This window comes from Rana temporaria, chromosome 4 (assembly GCF_905171775.1).
Source record: "Rana temporaria chromosome 4, aRanTem1.1, whole genome shotgun sequence".
Taxonomy (NCBI): Eukaryota; Metazoa; Chordata; class Amphibia; order Anura; family Ranidae; genus Rana; species Rana temporaria.
This window is the reverse complement of record NC_053492.1, coordinates 254,381,240-254,402,908: the sequence shown is the minus strand read 5'-3', so window position 1 is coordinate 254,402,908 and position 21,669 is coordinate 254,381,240. Positions and strand designations below refer to the sequence as shown.

The 21,669-nt window shown below is 42.0% G+C and overlaps 1 protein-coding gene across 3 annotated transcripts in view; it reads left to right on the top strand.

The window, feature by feature from the left end:
* ASCC3 (activating signal cointegrator 1 complex subunit 3) overlaps positions 1 to 21,669 on the top strand; it is an 841,816-nt gene that overhangs the window by 551,663 nt on the left and 268,484 nt on the right. For all 3 annotated transcript variants that reach the window (XM_040350155.1, XM_040350157.1, XM_040350156.1), the window contains 2 exons: positions 5,152 to 5,271; positions 7,878 to 8,042. In XM_040350155.1, coding sequence (XP_040206089.1) covers positions 5,152 to 5,271; positions 7,878 to 8,042 — 285 coding nt within the window. The remainder of the gene's footprint in view (positions 1 to 5,151; positions 5,272 to 7,877; positions 8,043 to 21,669) is intronic.

The following is a 21,669-nucleotide window of genomic DNA, read 5'->3' as shown; positions in this document are numbered from 1 at the left end:
CACTTGATGGCACCAACATCAGACATTGTCTAATATTTTGGATGACCACCAGATGGCACACTAAGACCATGTACTGTGTACATGTATATATACTATACAATGTTGGAACAGTTCTACTTCTTTCAGCAGCTGTTTCACTCTTTAAAAGCTGATTTTCTGGGAAAAGCAGTTTGTAATAATTTGTTTTTCTTTGGTTAAAAAAAATAAATAAAATGTATGGAACTGAATATGCATGTTCTATAACTGCAGGATACCATTTATTTTACTAAGGATGCATTACTATCAACTGACTATAGTATTTTCTGTAGTATGTAGTAATCTAGTGTTAGATATTAATAGCTTGCTTTGCTTGTAAGGGATAATAGGAGTACATTTAACCCCATCATCACATGTATTTTTACTATTTCTTATATAATATACATGTCTTAAGCATAATATGTTTGCAAAGTAAAAACATGAGGTTGTGTTATATTTCTGCTTAATTAATGTGTACTTTTCAGTTCATTGTTCAGGTAAGAATTGTCCATTTTGCTGAAGCTTTTGCTGTAAAGGACAGTTTTGTGTTTGTATTGAGTGTCCTGCCAGTCAGGAACAAGGAATGTTTCCTGAAAGACGAAACAAAGTTAAATGGGCATTAAAAAGTGATTAATTTGCTATGAAGTGTTTTTTTTTTTTTTTTTTTTTTTTAGTAAAGCCCGCTATTGTAGCACTGCTGATTTCTGCAGTTCTACTTATTAGGGACGTAAGCCCAAAACCTTTATTTTTCCAATGCACAATTATTGCATGAAAGAAAGCATTGATTTGAACTTCAAAAACAGCAGTGTTGTGACCTTTTATTTGCTTTGGGTACATGTTGCAGGTTGCATATATTATCGATTGAAGCAAAAGCCCAACACACACTGTAAGATCCCTATGGAAGGAGAATTTAGCTCAGTTAAATTTGACCATAGAAGAAGGATTGTAAACAAAGGGCCAAATCCTCAAAAAAGATACGACGGAGTAACTGCTGTTACTCCGTCGTATCCCTGGTCCTAACTATGGAACTGATCCACAGAATCAGTTTCCCATAGTTAGGACGAAGATCCGGCATGTGTAATTGAATTACACTGCCGGATCTTAGGATGCAGTACCGCATCCGCCGCTGGGGGCATTTCGCGTCGAAATGCCGCCTCGGGTATGCAAATTAGGACTTACGGAGATCCACAAAGCTTTTCAGCTTCGTTTTTTCTCCGTAAGTTTAATTTTGCAAACGCAAAATTAGGGCTGCTTTTACAAGGTGTAAACTGTTTACACCTTGTAAAAACAGACCTTTCCTGCTCGCGACGCGATTTTTTTAAAATTTGAATTTTTTTTTTTTGGCGCCGTATCTTTTTTTTTACCCGACGCAACTTTATTGTCCCGTCGCAATCCACAAAGCCCGACGTAACGTAATTTCGCGCTATGCACGTCAGGAAAATGACGTCACGAGCATGTGCAGTACGGCCGGCGCAGGAGCGCGCCTCATTTAAATGGTAATCGCCCCCTGGAGAAGAGGAACGCCTTGCGCCGGCCCGATTTAAGTTACACCGCTCAAAATTTCTAGGTAAGTGCTTTGTGGATCGGGCACTTAGTTAGAGATTTTGCGGCGGTGTAACTTAAATGGAAAAAGTTACGTTGCGCCATTTTTTTGAGGATTAGGCCCAAAGAGCCCATAGAAAAAAAAAGATGGTAGTTGGCTAGCTGCAAACTTTTAGTCGTGTGATATCAAACCTATACTTCACATTTGTTCATTGGGGGACACAGGTCAAACCCCACCTCTTACACTGTGGAACAACTCCGTTATTAATTTTTTCTAAGAGTTAGAACATAGAAATGTCCTCTTTAAAACCCTAGCTCTTTTGATTTTACTTCAAGCAGGTCCCTAGGCTGGATAATATTGATCCTGGTAGTCTCCCCAGATGCAGCCATCAAGCTCATGCAGTCCATTGCCCATGTGCAGGCTTTGTTGTGACGGCCCAAGTTACTTTTGAGCAGCCTTTGGGGTTTTTCCCTAGGGGGTACATATGACAGGCCACCTAAATGGAATATCCCAGTGCCCTTCTCACAGGCCAGCAGCACCTTGACTTGGCCAGTGGTTTCCTGCCAGTGTCTCGGGTGGGTGATTGGGATTGTGGGTGCAACTATATACAGTACAGACCAAAAGTTTGGACACACCTTCTCATTCAAAGAGTTTTCTTTCATTCTGAAAATTGTAGATTCACACTGAAGACATCAAAACTATGAATTAACACATGTGGAGTTATACATAACAAAAAAGTGTGAAACAACTGAAAATCTATTTCATATTCTAGGTTCTTCAAAGTAGCCACCTTTTGCAGCAGACACATCTCTAGAACTGGTAAGAGGAGACTGTGTGAATCAGGCCTTCATGGTAGAATATCTGCTAGGAAACCACTGCTAAAGAAAGGCAACAATCAGAAGAGAATTGTTTGGGCTAAAGAACACAAGGAATGGACATTAGACCAGTGGAAATCTGTGCTTTGGTCTGATGAGTCCAAACTTGAGATCTTTGGTTCCAACCTCCGTGTCTTTGTGCGACGCAGAAAAGGTGAACGGATGGACTCTACATGCCTGGTTCCCACCGAGAAGCATGGAGGAGGAGGTGTGATGGTGTGGGGGTGCTTTGCTGGTGACACTGTTGGGGATGTATTCAAAATTGAAGGCATACTGAACCAGCATGGCTACCACAGCATCTTGCAGCGACATGCTATTCCATCCGGTTTGCGTTTAGTTGGACCATCATTTATTTTTCAACATGACAATGACCCCAAACACACCTCCAGGCTGTGTAAGGGCTATTTGACCAAGAAGGAGAGTGATTGGGTGCTGCGCCAGGTGACTACCTCTTGAAGCTCATCAAGAGAATGCCAAGAGTGTGCCAAGCAGTAATCAAAGCAAAAGGTGGCTACTTTGAAGAACCTAGAATATGAAATATATTTTCAGTTGTTTCACACTTTTTTGTTATGTATAACTCCACATGTGTTAATTCATAGTTTTGTTGGTAGCTTCCCTGCCATTATCAGTCACCCCTGTGCTCCTTTCTGTTCTCTGTCTGGGGAAACTATATTTGTAGTTGGAGTTTGTGGAGGCTTCATGTTTACCACTAAGGGGGATACTACTGGAGCTGGGAAGGTGACTGTTTGGATGTGTGGGGCACTGATGCTTTGAGGTACTGTGGAAAGTGCTCAAGCTCTTTAACCACTTTGCAGATGGATGTTTATATCTGCATTGTCATTTATGAATATTATTGTGAATCATACTCTTAAGTGGGGTACACATTTGTCCAATTTTGCGTGGCCAGCGGCTGCGATGTCTGCCGACCACCCAAGAATCATGGGGAAGGGAGACAGAATGGAGATCTGTCAATGTAAACAGACAAATCCCTGTTCTGATAAGGGAGGAGAGACAGATCTGCTGTTCCTACTGATAGGAACCGTGATATGTCTCCTCCTCCAGTCAGCCCCATTACCCACAGTTAGAAACACCTCCCAGGGAGCACATTTAACCCATTGATCGCCTCTTCCCTGACAGTGACATTTACACAGTAATCGGTGCATTTTTATAGCACTGATCACTGTATAAATGTCAATGGTCCCAAAAATGTGTCTGATCTGTCCGCCGCAATGTCGCAGATCAGTGCCATTACTAGTTAAAAAAAATAATAATGCCATACATATATTCCCTATTTTGTAGATAACTTTTGCATATTTATGCTGGCCGCTAGGTGGCGCTTCCGTAGATTTACGCGAGGAATATGCAAATTAGGTAGTAACACCGATTCAGAAACGTATGTCCGCCCGGCGCATTTTTTTACGTCGTTTGCGTAAGGCTTTTTCCGGTGTAAAGTTGCCCCTCATAAAGCAGGGGTAAGTCATGTTCGGTATGGACGTCGGAAACACACGAACAGCGTCGTATTTTACGTCGTTTACGTAAGTCGTTCGCGAATAGGGCTGTACGTAAGTTACGTTCACGTCGAAAGCATTGACAGTTTGCGGTGTAATTTGGAGCATGCGCACTTGGAAACGTTCACAGACGGCGCATGCGTCAGTCGTAAAAAACGTCATATACGTGGGGTCACAAGTAATTTAAATAAAACACGCCCACATCATCCACATTTGAATTAGGCGGGCTTACGCCGACACATTTACACTACGCCGCCGTAACTTAAGTTATTTCTGAATACGGAACTTGCGCCCTAAGTTACGGCAGCGTAATGTATCTGAGATACGTTATGCCCGCCGATAGATACGCAATTGTATCTGAATCCGGGCCTTACTTTCAAGCAATGCATCCAGCTTCTTCCCAGTAGCAGCATAAGAAAAGGGGGTACGATGTGATGTAATGGAGAGTGGGGGACTCAACTTCTGATGGTGGGGTGGCTCTTGACATCAAATTTAAAGGGGAGTGGATGCGCTGGACATCTAATCTTATAGATACAACTGGCCCTTTTGAGGACATTCATAATGCTGATGTGGCCCACGATAAAATTTGACACTCTTGTTCCATAGACTCTTAGTAATCCTAAAGTAAGTAGAACATTCAAAGCTAACAAATTATTCTGGTCATCTGATTAAAGGATCCTGTCAGGATTTAGTATATAAATGCGTTTTGATCAGAGGTTATCTGAATATGGTGATGCTGTCCTGTTGACTGTGTAAGCTCACTTTCTGTCTCCCATTTTAAGTGTATAGTGTGTGGCAGGGGATTGGAAGACGGCAACTGTCTGTCATATAGTGACTTCTGACCCCTGGCATTCCTGCTGTGAATTGCAGGACCCAGAAAAAAATAAAAATAACAAAGCTAAATAAGAGGGATCTGCAAACCTTCCATGGGTAAACCTATGTAGGTAATATAATAATTAAACTAAAGACTCAAAAAAGAGATTGCTACGTAGTACCAATTGTGATTACACATTAACAGCCACCTCTCATTTTGAAGCTGAGATTTTTTTCAATAGGTTGGACACTCAACATCTCTGTAAGTAAAATGTCACAGTTTAGACTGGAGTTCTTTTTTAATTTGGATGTTTTTGTATAAATTGTGTTTTATGATTTTTATAATAGTAATATATCATGAATAAGCCATATTGTGTGTCTGTGGTTCTTTTTACAGATTGCTCTTGGGACAGTTACCAATGTTGAAGAAGCAGTAAAGTGGCTGAGCTACACTTATCTTTTTGTACGGATGAGAGCAAATCCATTAGTATATGGCATCAGTCACAAGGTGTTTCAGGTAGGAAATCCATTTCTTATGAATATCTAGCCCCTATTCTCTAGTCAGTAATTCCAGGATAAATATTTGATTTTGTTTTCTGACATGATAACAGCACAGCTTTTAGCTCATTTAGTTTTAGTTCAGTTTGTTTAGGCCTTAGTGATTGAAATGGCCTTAGCCAAAGACAAGCAACGAACCTTGTAAATGTTAACATTGTGTCCCCTGCCGCTTTCAGGAGTTATTACCTGTGTCGTTGGCTTGCCTTAAAAAATATAAATAAATGAAAAAGTGTGCATCAATTGTGTGTGTATGTATGTGTATATATATATATATATATATATATATATATATATATATATATATATATATATATATATATATATATATATATATATACATATACACACACACACACTAATACAAAAAACTATATATATATATATATATATATATATATATATATACATACATACACACAGTATATGCACACTTTTTTATTTTATTATTATAGTCTTTAGGTCTAGTGGCATGCATGCCTTGATGAGTAAAGGATGTTTTGGCAGCAAAAGGCAAGCCTACTCAACATTGGGTAAGTTATGGCTGGTGTGTGTGTATGTATATACAGTATCTCACAAAAGTGAGTACACCCCTCACATTTATGTAAATATTTTATTATATATTTTAATGTGTCAACACTTTGCTACAATGTAAAGTAGTGAGTGTACAGCTTGTATAACAGGGTACATTTGCTGTGCCCTCAAAATAACTCAACACACAACCATTAATGTCTAAACCGTTGGCAAAAAAGGTGAGTACACCCCTAAGTGAAAATGCCCAAACTGGGCCCAATTGGCCATTTACCTCCCTGGTGTCATATGACTTGTTAGTGTTACAAGGTCTTAGGTGTAAATGGGGAGCAGGTATGTTAAATTTGGTGTTATCACACCTGTCACTGGAAGTTCAACATGGCACCTCATGACATAAAACTCTCTGAGGATCTGAAAAAAATAATTGTTGCTCTACATACAGATGGCCTAGGCTATAAGAAGATTGCCAAGACCCTGAAACTGAGCTGCAGCATGGTGGCCAAGACCATACAGTGGTTTAACAGGACAGGTTCCACACAGAACAGGCCTTGCCATGGTCGACCAAAGAAGTTGAGTGCACGTGCTCAGCATCATATCTGGAGGTTGTCTTTGAGAAATAGATGTATAAGTGCTGCCAGCATTGCTGCAGAGGTTGAAGGGGTGGGGGGGGATCAGCATGTCAGTGCTCAGACCATATGTCGCACACTGCATCAAATTGGTCTACATGGCTACATCCTAGAAGAAAGCCTCTTCTAAAGATGATGCACAAGAAAGCCCGCAAACAGTTTGTTGTAGACAAGCAGACTAAGGACATGGAACTATGTCCTGTGGTCTGATGAGACAAAGATAAATGTATTTTATTTAGATGGTGTCAAGCGTGTGTGGTGGCAACCAGGTGAGGAGTACAAAGACAAGTGTGTCTTGCCTACAGTCAAGCATGGTGGTGGGGGTGTCATGGTCTGGGGCCGGCACTGGGGAGCTACAGTTCATTGAGGGAACCATTAATGGCAACATGTACTGTGACATACTAAAGCAGAGCATGATCCCCTTCCTTCGGAGACTGGGCTGCAGGGCAGTATTCCAACATGATAACTCCAAACACACCTTAAAGAACCTTGCTAAAGAAGCTGAGGGTAAAGGTGATGGACTGGCAAAGCATGTCCCCAAACCTAAACCCTATTGAGCATCTGTGGGGCATCATCAAATGGAAGGTGGAGGAGCTCAAGGTCTCTAACATCCACCAGCTCTGTGATGTCATCGTGGAGGCAACCTGTGAACTCCATGCCCAAGAGGGTTATGTAAGTGGCCACACAAAATATTCACTCTCTGGGCCCAATTTGAACATTTTCATTTAGGGGTGTACTCACTTTTGTTGCCAGCAGTTTAGACAACATTTCAGTGTTGTTACAAGAAAAGATATAATACAATATTTAAAAAAATGTGAGGGGTGTATTCACTTTTGTGAGATACTGTATGTATGTGTGTGTGTGTGTGTATATATATATATATATATATATATATATATATATATGTCTGTATATGGTATAGTGGGGATACAGATTATAGTGAAAGGGACTTAAGCAATCAGCAAACAGGAATTGGTTACAATGCACAGGCATCAAAGGGCAATCTTGACAATATGTGGACCGTAAACAGATAATCAGTGACAAATAAACACACTCATCTCTTACCTTAGCTCTCGCTGTTCTTACAGCAGCCAACTCTGTTACCATCTATCTTTTCTTCTCCTAAGTGCTGATCCTGCTATGCATGGTGTCTGCTGCTATTCACTGTCACCTAGCTGCAAGCTCTAAGCAATCCTGCCGACTGTGCCTGCACTCATGTGGCACCCTGCAGCTGCCTGTACCCATAATGGATCGCAACTACTGTTTCTTCCAAGTTACTCGACTTTATACATCTTCACATAAAATGGTCATATTATTTCTACAATATGCTGGGTATTTCATTGCTTTATAAACTATATATAATTTATAGCTGTATCCTTTACTATTTTTTTTAATTTGGGTCGTTGGACAGATGGACCCCTTGCTAGAGAAGCACAGAGAACAGTTGGTTATTGAAGTGGGGCGTAAATTGGACAAATCTCGCATGATTCGCTTTGAAGAAAGAACTGGATTTTTCTCCTCCACAGACCTGGGCAGAACTGCAAGCCACTTCTACATTAAATATAATACCATAGAGGTAATACTTTCCTTTACAAGGTTTTATTTATCTTATATTATAATAATTTACAAGAAAAAGTATCCTACTAAAGTATTAAGTCATTTAAAATATACACTGGTTACATTTTAAAATGTTAAAAGCTTAAGTTCTCTATGAGTCCATATTTACCCGTTCCTTATCATTATACTGATCTGAGCAGCAGGTAGTTGACCCTAGAGGCTTATGCCGCATACACACAATCGGAAATTCCGACAAGAGGAGTCCGATGTAAGCTTTTGGTTGGAAATTCCGACCGTGTGTACGCTCCATCAGACTTTTGCTGTCAGAATATCCTCCAACAAAAAATTGCAGGCAGGTTCTCTATTTTTCCGACGGAAAAAGTTCCTATCAGAAAATCTGCTCGTCTGTATGCAATTCCAACGCCCAAAAAAACATGCATGCTCAGAATGCAGTAGAAGAGCCAAACTGCCTATTGAACTCCATTGATCTTGGCTTGTCATACGTCTTGTACATCACTGCGTTCTTGACGGTCGCAATCTCTGACAAGATTTGTGTGACTGTGTGTATGCAACACAAGTTTGAGCCAACATTCAGTATCTTCAACTCCAGGTCCAAATTAACTCCTTGGCACTGTTAATTCATGCTAGTCCTACCTCTATTAAATTGCATAAAAAGTCCCCTCTTAAAGGATAAGTTCCCTTTTGCAGGTAAAACAGGTGTGTTTTTTTTTTTTAAATCTAGAAGCCTGTAAAGTACAGTAGATTGCAGGTGCAATCTCAGGTTCCTGCAGAATGTTAGTGTATCTGTCTGCACGTACCTTGTATGGAAAGACCGTTAATGAATGACCTGAAGAATCAATGAACTTCCTAGAAAGCTCATCAGTCCCCTGGTAGTTCATTGAGAACTACAAGTAATCGGCCACAGTGGCTGATGGTAGTTGTAGTTCCCACATTTGCAGAACTCTTTGAATTAATTTCTGGATTACCCTTTGCACATTGCTATATACCCTTTCTAGCAAACTTTGCAATGAAAAACAGGGATTTTTAGTTCACACATATTGCAATACATGTTTAACCGCTTCACCCCCCTGGAAGATTGTACCCCCTTCCTGACCAGACCACCTTTTACAATTTGGCACTGCGTTGTTTTAACTGACAATTGTGTGGTCGTGCGATACTGTACCCAAACAAAATATGTGTTATTTTTTTCCCCACAAATAGAGCTTTCTTTTGGTGACATTTGATCACCTGCGTTTTTTTTTTGTGCTATAAACAAAAAAAAAGAGCCACAATTTTGAAAAAAAAAAACTGTATTTTTTATACTGTTATGCTATAATATGCTATATTTGCTATAATATCCAATATATATATATATATTTTTTTTAATATATTCTCTGTTTAGCTTATTCTTCTACATATTCTTGGTAAACAAAATTGCAATAAGCGTATATTGATTGGTTTGCGCAAAAGTTATAGCGTCTACAAATTAGGGGATAGTGTTCTGGCATTATTATTATTTTTATTTTTTTACTAGTAATGGCGGCAATCAGTGATTTTTATTGGGACTTTGACATTACAGCAGACCGATTGGACACTTTTGACACATTTTTGGGACCATTGACATTTATACAGCGATCAGAGCTATAAAAATGCACTGTAAATGTCACTGGCAGAGAAAGGGGTTAACACTGGGGGCAATCAAGAGGTTAAATGTGTTCCCTCATTAGTGTTACTGTAAAATAATAAGACTAACTGGGGAAGGAGACATATCGTTGTTTCTGCTTAGTCGATTGTGCCCGCCAGCCAACCGTGTCTGGAACCCGCCGTGCATCGGGCGTGCGCCTCTTAGCGGCTGCCTAATGGTATGATGTACCCATAAGGGGTTTCGCCCAGTGGTGCCATTCTGCCACAGTATATAGACGTGAGCCGGTCAGGAATCGGTTAAGCTGGCCAACTGCATTAAAGTAATCCCTCCTATGGCCAGTCCCACTCTGCTCTGCCAATGCAAATGCTACAGTGGAAACAATGCCAACACGGGACAAACAGATGGAAAATGGGGGAGAGCTACTAGGTTCAGATCTGGCCAGACAAGACATACCTATGCTCAAATCCCAATAGCTTGTACATACATATATAAATGGTATATAGCAGTGTTCAGAGGGTTATACAGAATTTCTAGTGTTAACATGTATTCACACCCCTTTAGCACCTGATGGATTATATGCATCATATATATGCATATAAAAATGCATACTATGAATATAAAAATTGTGACAGTGGATGCGGAGAGAAGATCCCTGGCCCACTGTCCCAACAGAGACTCAGCATGCAGGGGCTGCTGCATCGGTACGGGTTTAACATGTAATGCGTTATAGAAGGTGAACTTATCCTTTAGATCAGTGGTCATCAACCCTGTCCTCAGGTCCCACTAACAGGCCAGGTTTGCAAGATAACTGAAATACATCACAAGAGATATCATTTGCTGCTCAATGGTTGCAGTATTGTAGTCTGCATCTCCCCAAGGTAATACGTAAAATCCGGCCTGTTAGTGGGCCCTGAGGACAGGATTGATGATCACTGCTTTAGATGCAGTCAAAGGTTTCTCACCTACTCTGGAGTAGACAATAGGGCTTCTTTATTGAAGAAATGGTATTTTAAGGTAAATGATTTAATAGAAAATTTGTATGGGGACATATAGACTGAGCGACCAATATGATACTTATTTTAGCATATATTGTCCCACTTCACCTTATACAGACGTATCATAAGTGATATAAAAAATCTTTGGCAAAACAGTAGTCCCATAGCAAAAATTGTTGTAGGCCATAAAGCAGGGGTCTCCAAACTACGGCCCGCGGGCCACATCCGGCCCGCCAGGCCATTTCTTCCGGCCCGCAGCGTGAATCCTTAGTCCACCTGTTAGTTGTGGAACCTGCGCTGCATATTCGCCCCCGGCAATATGCAGCGCAGGTCCCGCAATCCCTCCCGGCGTCTCACTGTGTGTGTTGGCTGCTGGGACCACGGCATCCCAGCAGCCAATGAGGTGTTTAGGGCAGACCCGTTGCCGCCTCCCTGCTCCCGCCTCCCGCCTCGCTGTTAACCAGTAACGAGTGTGTAATACCAGCGGGGCGGGAGTCAGGAGATGCAGCAGGTCTGCACAGCCAGTGATGGAGAGTGGAGACGCGCTGGACACATGCAAGGAGGGGGGGCTGATACACTTGTGTGGGGGTGGGTTGAATGGCGCTGATGGGGCACAAACATCTGGGGGCTGATGACTCTGCTTGGGACACACGTGGAGGGGGGGTTGTAGACTGACGGGGACACACATTTTGGGGGCCTGATGATTCTGATGGGGACACAGATGGATGGGGACACAGATGGATGGGGACACAGATGGATGGGGACACAGATGGATGGGGACACAGATGGATGTGGACACAGATGAATGGGGACACAGATGGATGGGGACACAGATGGATGTGGACACAGATGGATGGGGACACAGATGAATGGGGACACAGATGGATGTGGACACAGATGGATGGGGACACAGATGAATGGGGACACAGATGAATGGGGACACAGATAATTGGGGACACAGATGGATGTGGACACAGATGGATGTGGACACAGATGGATGTGGACACAGATGGATGGGGACACAGATGGATGTGGACACAGATGGATGGGGGCACAGATGAATGGGGACACAGATGAATGGGGAGACTGATGGGGACACAGATGAATGGGGACACAGATGAATGGGGACACAGATGAATGGGGAGACTGATGGGGACACAGATGATGGGGACACAGATGAATGGGGACACAGATGAATGGGGAGACTGATGGGGACACAGATGATGGGGACACAGATGATTGGGGACACAGATGATTGGGGACACAGATGATGGGGACACAGATGAATGGGGACACAGATGATGGGGACACAGATGTATGGGAAGACTGATGGGCACACAGATGAATGGGAAGACTGATGGGGATACAGATGAATGGGGACACAGATGGATGGGGACACAGATGGATGGGGACACAGATGGATGGGGACACAGATGAATGGGGAGACTGATGGGGACACAGATGAATGGGGAGACTGATGGGGACACAGATGATGGGGACACAGATGAATGGGGACACATGATGGATGGGCACACAGATGGATGGGCACACAGATGGATGGGCACACAGATGGATGGGGACACAGATGGATGGGGACACAGATGGATGGGGACACAGATGGATGGGGACACAGATGAATGGGGAGACTGATGGGGACACAGATGAATGGGGAGACTGATGGGGACACAGATGATGGGGACACAGATGAATGGGGACACATGATGGGGACACAGATGTATGGGAAGACTGATGGGGACACAGATGAATGGGAAGACTGATGGGGACACAGATGAATGGGGACACAGATGGATGGGGACACAGATGGATGGGGACACAGATGGATGGGGACACAGATGAATGGGGAGACTGATGGGGACACAGATGAATGGAGAGACTGATGGGGACACAGATGAATGGAGAGACTGATGGGGACACAGATGGATGGGGACACAGATGGATGGGCACACAGATGGATGGGGACACAGATGGATGGGCACACAGATGGATGGGCACACAGATGGATGGGGACACAGATGGATGGGGACACAGATGGATGGGGACACAGATGGATGGGGACACAGATGGATGGGGACACAGATGAATGGGGACACAGATGAATGGGGAGACTGATGGGGACACAGATGAATGGGGAGACTGATGGGGACACAGATGAATGGAGAGACTGATGGGGACACAGATGAATGGAGAGACTGATGGGGACACAGATGGATGGGGACACAGATGGATGGGCACACAGATGGATGGGGACACAGATGGATGGGCACACAGATGGATGGGCACACAGATGGATGGGGACACAGATGGATGGGGACACGGATGTAAAGCCTCATGCACGCTGGAAGTTTAGCCCCGCTGCATGATGCTCCAGCGTTTAGGTGCCAGCAAAGAATATAGGAGCACCATCCAGTCCTGCTGTCAGCAGTAAGTCAAATTCTATTCTATTCTTCTTCTACTGTGGATTTATTTATAAATTATGTTTCCGGCCCGCGAATATGTGTGAAATATAGAATGTGGCCCTCGAAGTAAAAAGTTTGGAGACCCCTGCCATAAAGGGTATGTAGGAGCTAGAGCTAAAGCTGTTATTTGTATTTTTGCATTGGGTGTAGCCAAGATTTGACAGATTATTGTGTATGCCTGTGAGTTGCAAGCTAAAGTATTCTATTTTGTTGTTAAATTACACTATATTAGGGCAGTGAGTTATTCTTGGATGTTTTGTCATCAGATTCATTTGTCTGCCTTTGCAAATGCTAATTATGGTCAAAGGGTTCTGCATGTGGTTCATTAATGCCCTTGGTTTCACTTGTGTGTTGTTTTAGTATGCTTGCCCCTCAGTTTGGACTACTTTTGGTCATCTCTAGGTTGCTTATTACCACTTTCCATGGAAAGAGAAAACATGACTGTTGCACTTGTTTTAAGTTCCTTTCTACCAGAGTCCTTTGAAGGACACAAGGACACAACTCCTTCCCCTTATATACTATTGTTCTGTCTTTGGAATGTTTGCTACAACTGTGCTCAACGGGCTGACTATTAGCTTTATGTGAGTAAGATTTTGCCAACTGTCTGGATAACTGTTTTAGGTCCACGTCCCTGATACATACAATGAAAAGAAATTCCTCAAAGAGTGGGATTTTAATGAACCAGAAACAGTAATGTCATAAAAGTACAACATTTATTGAGGCAAATCTACAATTTATGATGTAAAAAGAGGTGATCAATAAAAAACAAACACATGGTATGATAAACAAGATGGAGTCAAACAGTGGAGATCATAGCTCAAAAACTAAAGAAAATGGACAGCAGGGAGGGAAGAAAGCGCCAAACATGATCCCAGTCTCAGACTGTAAACCCCCCAACAGGGCCCAGAGCATTTGAAGGACCAATATATCCTAAACTGTGACACCAAACATCTAAATGGATACAGATGTTTAATCGATGATATTCCAAATCCTACCTATGTTGCATAAGGTGCAGTGAGTCACTAAGTGAGAAGATTATGGAATAACATGTGTCCAAATGACAGTAACAGTTTAACCTCCTTAAGGACCCCTTTCACGCCGATATACGTCGGCAGAATGTCACGGCTGGGCACAATCACTGTACGTCCTCTTTAAGAGCCCAGCCGTGGGGGCACGCTCACGACCCGGTCCAAAGCTCCGTGACCGCGGGACCCATTGACCCGATCGCCGCCGGTGTCTTGTGATTGGTCATATGCGCTGAAGAACGAGGAGAGGTCGTGTAAACACACCTTCCCCGTTCTTCATTGTGGCAATGTCAGTGATCGTCTGTTCCCTGATATAGGGAAAGACGATCACTGACATCACACGTCCAGCCCCGCCCCCCTACAGTTATAAACACATATGAGGTCACACTTAACCCCTTCAGCGCCCCCTAGTGGTTAACTCCTAAACTGCAATTGTCATTTTCACAGTAATTAGTGCATTTTTATAGCACTTTTCGCTGTGAAAATGACAATGGTCCCAAAAATGTGTCAAAATTGTCCAATGTGTCTGCCATAATGTCGCAGTCACGAAAAAAATCGCTGATCGCTGCCATTAGTAGTAAAAAAAAAATATTAATTAAAATGCCATAAAACTCTCCCCTATTTTGTAAACGTTATACATTTTGCGCAAACCAATCGATAAACGCTTATTACAATTTTTTTTTTTACCAAAAATAGGTAGAAGAATATGTATCGGCCTAAACTGAGGAATTTTTTTTTTATATATCTTTTTTGGGGATATTTATTATAGCAAAAAGTAAAAAATATTGAATTTTTTTCTAAATTGTCGCTTTATTTTTGTTTTAATGCGCAAAAAAAAAAAAACGCAGATGTGATCAAATACCACCAAAAGGAGGCTTTATTTGTGGGAAAAAAAGGACACCAATTTTGTTTGGGAGCCACGTCGCACGACAGTGCAATTGTCAGTTAAAGCGACGCAGTGCCGAATCGCAAAAAGAGGCAAGGTCCTTAACCTGCTTAATGGTCCGGGTCTTAAGTGGTTAAGGTGATCACATATTTTAAGCCATGTAAATGCAACACCCAAATAGAATTGGGAAGGCACAGAACAGTCTTGATTGAATGCAGGTCTATGGCATTTGACTGTAATGTGGAAAAGTATCTATAGTATGATAACAAATATTGGTATTGCATTCATGAGGGTAAAGACCCAGCAATACAGGGGGTACTGAATAAAAATTAGCAAAATAAGAGCAAAGTATCAGAGCAGTTGGTATTACCTTGTCTTGCAGCAGAACAGAGATGCACAGCTAGTATCTCCCAAGTGTAACAAGGAAATGAACGAAGAGTGGCTGTTTATATCTCTTCCCCCATTAGAACTAGGGTGTAGCATGGAGGACAATTCATGACAATTGTCCAATAGTGCTCCATGTGTGGCCCTCTGAGCCGGTGGCGCACCACATGGTGTTGCACACTCAGCCGCCGCTAGTCTTCATCATCCCAGAAGCCCGAACACTGCTATTAGTGCCCATTTCTCTTGTAGACGGCAGTATACCTGTAACCCTAGGTAACCAAAAAAAAAAAAGGTTCCCTATGAATGCTTTTAACACCTTTGCATTGGGTTGCATTTTCCCAGCACTGATAACACAACAAAAACAAAATTCAACAAAGTGTGTTCAAATGTACATAAACTCAAGGCAAGACAAACAAGGCACACATGTAAAATACACAACACATTATAAGAAAACACAATGCACCACTTTGTGCATGCATAAACAGATGAGATGTGGTGTGAATGAGGCCTTAAACTGTCTCCCTCAATGGACTAAAAAAAATAAAAAAAGTCTTCTAATCCGTATATTCACATTTCAAACTCATGTTCATTTGATTAATTGCTTACTGTGAAATAATGGCAGTGGTTCCTAGTTGTTTCTTTATTGCGTCCTTTTTAATAGAATTTACATTTGCATGTTGTCAGATGTCTGTATAAACAGACCTATTGTATGCCTGTTAGTCATTTTAAACAAGGACCAATTTGCGAGAATCTGATACCAATTTGGTGCTCGGAGGCATCCATAAAGTGCTATGAATTTGAGCAGTGGTGTGAATGTGCTGCCAGAATGACTGGCAGAGGTCCTAATGCATAGTGAGAAGTGGAGCTTTGAGGTAAGGAGACAAATAATGCCATTGAAGTGCTTTGGCTTGTTCTCAGCAGTTCTGTGCCAGAGTAAACTGGATTTATTTCAATTGAAGCATAATGTTTTTATGTTTAGAAATTACTATTTCTTGTTGCTGTGTGAAACTTTTGTTTCTTCGCTTAAAATGTTGCTTTGTTTTTGTAAAGAATAAATTCTGTTTTAGCTTTTTTTTTTTTTAAATAGCAATTATGACCTATTGGCTGTTTGGCAAGGAATTGTTAGGCCTCGTACACACGATAGGTTAACTAGAGGACAACGGTCTGATGGACCGTTTTCATTGGTCAAAACTGATCGTGTGTAGGCCCCATAGGTTATTTAACCATCAGTTAAAAAGAAAGCCAACTTGCTTTAAATTTTAACCAGGCATGTTCAGAATCAAGTCGATGCATGCTTGGAAGCATTGAACTTTGTTGTGTTTTACGTCACTACGTTCTGACACGATCGGTTTTTTAACTGATGGTGTGTAGGCGTGACGGACCATCAGTCAGTTTCATCGGTTAACCAATGACAACGGTCCATCAGATCATTCTCATCGGATGGACTGATCGTGTACGAGGCTTTACAGGTTGTGTTTTATATATATCAATATATGTGTTGGAATGGTTCCTAGTGAAATGCATAGCCTTGTTGTGTCCTAACAAATAGTCCCAGCATTCCTAGAGGACAGAGTTATAAATTGGTTGTTAGGAGTCTTTAAGGTGATCATGAACAGTGCATAACCTGCCATTAGCAAACCTTGTGGTGACCAGTCACTTAGAAGCTTGAGGCCCTATTTTGCCTTATAAAGCTCCTTCTTGACATCTGGGGTGTCAAGGTTTGCCATCACTGACCCATAGATTAAGTCTGAGCTTGACTCTTAGTTTTCGATTGTTCAATAGTTTTCCAGGGAAGCAAAAGCTTTTATTCCAAGAATCCCAGTTATTACCTGAAACAGAAAGGACAAACACATGCACCTTCCTGTTGAAACTACAGTGGATATGTATAATTTGTTCTTCTAAGCTTTAATCCAGTGCCTCTTTCCTACTGACAGTTGCCATTCTCTGCTCAGAGAAGACAGGGAACTGAGCGATCAATTGTCATGTGATCGCTCTGTTCTCGTTGTTAAAGTTGGCAGGGGACAACTGCAAATCACACCGATGCTACAGCATGTAGGTGAGTTTGTTTTTTCTTTCTTTTAGAATAACACCCTTCTCCTTTAAGGAGGAGGTCCAGCCCCCCCAACAAAAAATCTAAAGCCAGCAGCTACAATTATTACTTCCTCTTGTATCTACAGGACAGAAATCCTTTGAATGGAACACAGATGGCAAAAAAAAACAAAAAAACAGATAGATTTTAACTATTTAAAAAAAAAAAAAAAGCTTTGTCTTTAAATATACTTTTACAGTGGGGAAAATAATTATATGATCCCCTGCATATTTTGTAAGTTTGCCCTCTTACAAAGAAATGAAGGGTCTATATTTTATTTTATTATAGGTGTATTTTTAATGATAGAGACAGAATATCAACTAAAAATCCAGAAAAAACACATGATGCAAATGTTATAAATTGAGTTGCAGTTCAGTGAGTAGATATTTGTATTTGGTGACCAGGTTTGCGCACATCTCAGGAGGGATGTTGGTCCATTCTTATTTACAGATCTTCTCTAAATCCGTAGGGTTTCTTGGTTGTTGCCTGGCAATTCAAAGTTTCAGCTCACTACCATAAATTGTCTATAGGATTAAGGTCTGGAGACCTTAATCCTACCTTGATTTTTTTCTTTAGACACTTCTTTGTTGCCTTGGTGTTATGTTTTGGGTCAGTGTCATGATGCAAGACCTATCCATTACCCATCTTCAGTGATCTGGCTGAGGGAAGAAGCTTCTCCTTCATGATTTTACAATACTTGGCCCTGTTCATTGACCCCTCAATGCAGAAAAGTCAGCCTGTACCTTTAGGAGAGAAACAGCCCCAAAGCATAATGTTTCCACCTGTGCTTGACTGTAGGGAAATTGTTCTTAAAGCGGAGTTCCACCTAAAAATGGAACTTCCTCTCTCCGAATTCCTCCTGCCCTCGGATGTCACATTTGGCATCTTTCCGGAGGGGGGGGGGAGCAGATACCTGTGTAATCCAGGTATTTGCTCCCACCTCCCACTTCTGGGCATAGATCGCCGTTAAAGAAAGAAAGTTACCGCTCCCGGTGTAAAAAGATCGCCGTGTCCGCCCCCCCCTCTGTCTTCTGGGAGACACACAGGTCCCAGAAGACAGCAGGGACCAGTGAGATTGCGCAGTGAGACTTCACTTGCTGATTCCCTTACCGAAGATGGTGGTGCCTCCATCTGAGAGCCAAGGGACAGATCGGCTTCAGGTGCCGACATTGCGGGCGCCCTGGACAGGTAAGTGTTCATATATTTAAAGTCAGCAGCTGCAGTATTTGTAGCTGCTGACATTTATTTTTATTTATTTTGGCGGAACTCCACTTTAAGGTCATAATCAGCATTTTGTTTCCTCCAGACACGGTGAGTTGAGTTAATGCCAAAGAGCTCCATTTTGGTCTCATCTGACAACAGCACTTTCTGCCCATCCATTTCTGTACAGCCTCCTATGTGCCTTCTTGAGCAGGGCGACCTTGCAGGATTTCAATTGGCGTATTGTGTTACCAATGGTTTGTTTGCTGACTGTGGTCCCAACTGTCTTGAGATCATTCACAAGCTCCTCCTGTATAGTTCTGGGCTGATCCCTCACTTTTCTTATGATCATCCTTACCCCATGGGGTGAAATCTTGCATGGAGCTCCTGACCAAAGGGCGATTGTTGGTTATTTTGTGTTTTTTCCACTTATGAATAATGGCTCCAACAGTTCTCCCCTTCTCACCAAGCTTCTTACTGATGGCCTTGTAGCCCAGTCCAGCCTTGTGCAGGTATACAATCTTGTCACTGATGTCCTTTGACAGGTCTTTGGTCTTGACCGTGATGGTGAGATTTAAATGGAAGAAAGAGATTCTGTGGAAAGGTGTCTTTTATACACATAACGAGTTGTCGTTAGGAGCACCTTCTTAAAGCGGTAGTTCACCCCCCCCCCCCGACACATTTTACCATCGAGACAGGCATTGTAGCGCGAGCTACAGTATGCCTGTCCCGATTTTTTTAACCCCGGACTCACCTTGTAATCCGACATCGTAGGTTTCGGCTCCCGCGGGGAATGGGCGTGCCTATGGAGAGGGAGGATGATTGACGGCCGGCCCTGGCACGTCACTCTCCCCGAAGACAGCCGGAGTAGGTCTCGGCTCTTCACGAGGCCTGCGCACAGGCTATGCGCACGCGTCGTGAAGACCAAGCCTATTTCGGCTATTTCCGGAGAAGCGTGACGCGCCAGAGCCGGCCGTCAATCATCCTCCGTCTCCATAGGCACGCCCATTCCCCGGTATCTTCGATGGACGACTACAAGGTGAGTACGGGGGTAAAAAATTCGGGACAGGCATACTGTAGCTCGCGCTACAATGCCTGATTTTAAGGTAAAAGAAAAAAAATATTTTTTTTTTTGGTCGATAGGGTGAACCCCCGCTTTAAATTGACAGGACTAATCTGTGTACCACATGAGCACATTCTGTAGGCAGTCTGTGAAAGACACAATTATTGGTGGTTGGTAGGGGATCAAATACGTATTTTACTCACTGAACTTCAACTCAATTTATAACATTTGTATTGTGTTTATTTTTTGGGGGTGGGATTTTTGGTTGATATTTTGTCTCTATCATTTAAAATACACCTATAAAAATTATTAGACTCTTAATTTATTTGGAAGTGGGCAAACTTGCAAAATCTGAAGGGAATCAAATATTTGTGGGGTATGGCGTAGGCAAAGTGTGGATCAAGTACTGTTATGCCCCAGATTGCATGTGTTGTTTTGTTGCTGCAGCTTACAGAAATAATGGATTTGTTTTTAGGCACACCTGTCCTGCTTTTGGCAAATCATACTTCTGTGGTAAATGGTTTGCACATAATAATACAGTTGGCTGATTGCAAAGGTGTCTACATTGACACACAGATACCTGCACTTAGTGTTTTCTGCCACAAGATGGTGCTGTTGCTTAGTTTGGGAAATAATCTTTTAGCTATTTTTTTTCCCAAGTTTTATAAATCACTGGCACTTGCTCAAGAAGCACTAAAAGTTCAAGAAAGCTGTATTGCTTTCAACATGTATTTATTATTTTGTAGCAAAGTGTGCTAAAAGCCAGGTGATAAGATTCAAAATGGTATATTTTACATATTGTAGCAACTGGCAAGGAATTCCCTCCTGTTGACTGATTATTTCTATTGATATCAGTTTAGTTAAGAAGGAAACTATGTAGCACCTATCTGCATTTTCTTTTTCGGGTCAGAGCGCAGTTCCACCCACATTTTAAACGTTTTACACCTGCATTCATAACTACTGCACAATTTATCATTGGGCACTTTTTTTATCAGGAATACAGGGAGTGCAGAATTATTAGGCAAGTTGTATTTTTGAGGATTAATTTTATTATTGAACAACAACCATGTTCTCAATGAACCCAAAAAACTCATTAATATCAAAGCTGAATATTTTTGGAAGTAGTTTTTAGTTTGTTTTTAGTTTTAGCTATTTTAGGGGGATATCTGTGTGTGCAGGTGACTATTACTGTGCATAATTATTAGGCAACTTAACAAAAAAAAAAATATACCCATTTCAATTATTTATTTTTACCAGTGAAACCAATATAACATCTCAACATTCACAAATATACATTTCTGACATTCAAAAACAAAACAAAAACAAATCAGTGACCAATATAGCCACCTTTCTTTGCAAGGACACTCAAAGGCCTGCCATCCATGGATTCTGTCAGTGTTTTGATCTGTTCACCATCAACATTGCGTGCAGCAGCAACCACAGCCTCCCAGACACTGTTCAGAGAGGTGTACTGTTTTCCCTCCTTGTAAATCTCACATTTGATGATGGACCACAGGTTCTCAATGGGGTTCAGATCAGGTGAACAAGGAGGCCATGTCATTAGTTTTTCTTCTTTTATACCCTTTCTTGCCAGCCACGCTGTGGAGTACTTGGACGCATGTGATGGAGCATTGTCCTGCATGAAAATCATGTTTTTCTTGAAGGATGCAGACTTCTTCCTGTACCACTGCTTGAAGAAGGTGTCTTTCAGAAACTGGCAGTAGGACTGGGAGTTGAGCTTGACTCCATCCTCAACCCGAAAAGGCCCCACAAGCTCATCTTTGATGATACCAGCCCAAACCAGTACTCCACCTCCACCTTGCTGGCGTCTGAGTCGGACTGGAGCTCTCTGCCCTTTACCAATCCAGCCACGGGCCCATCC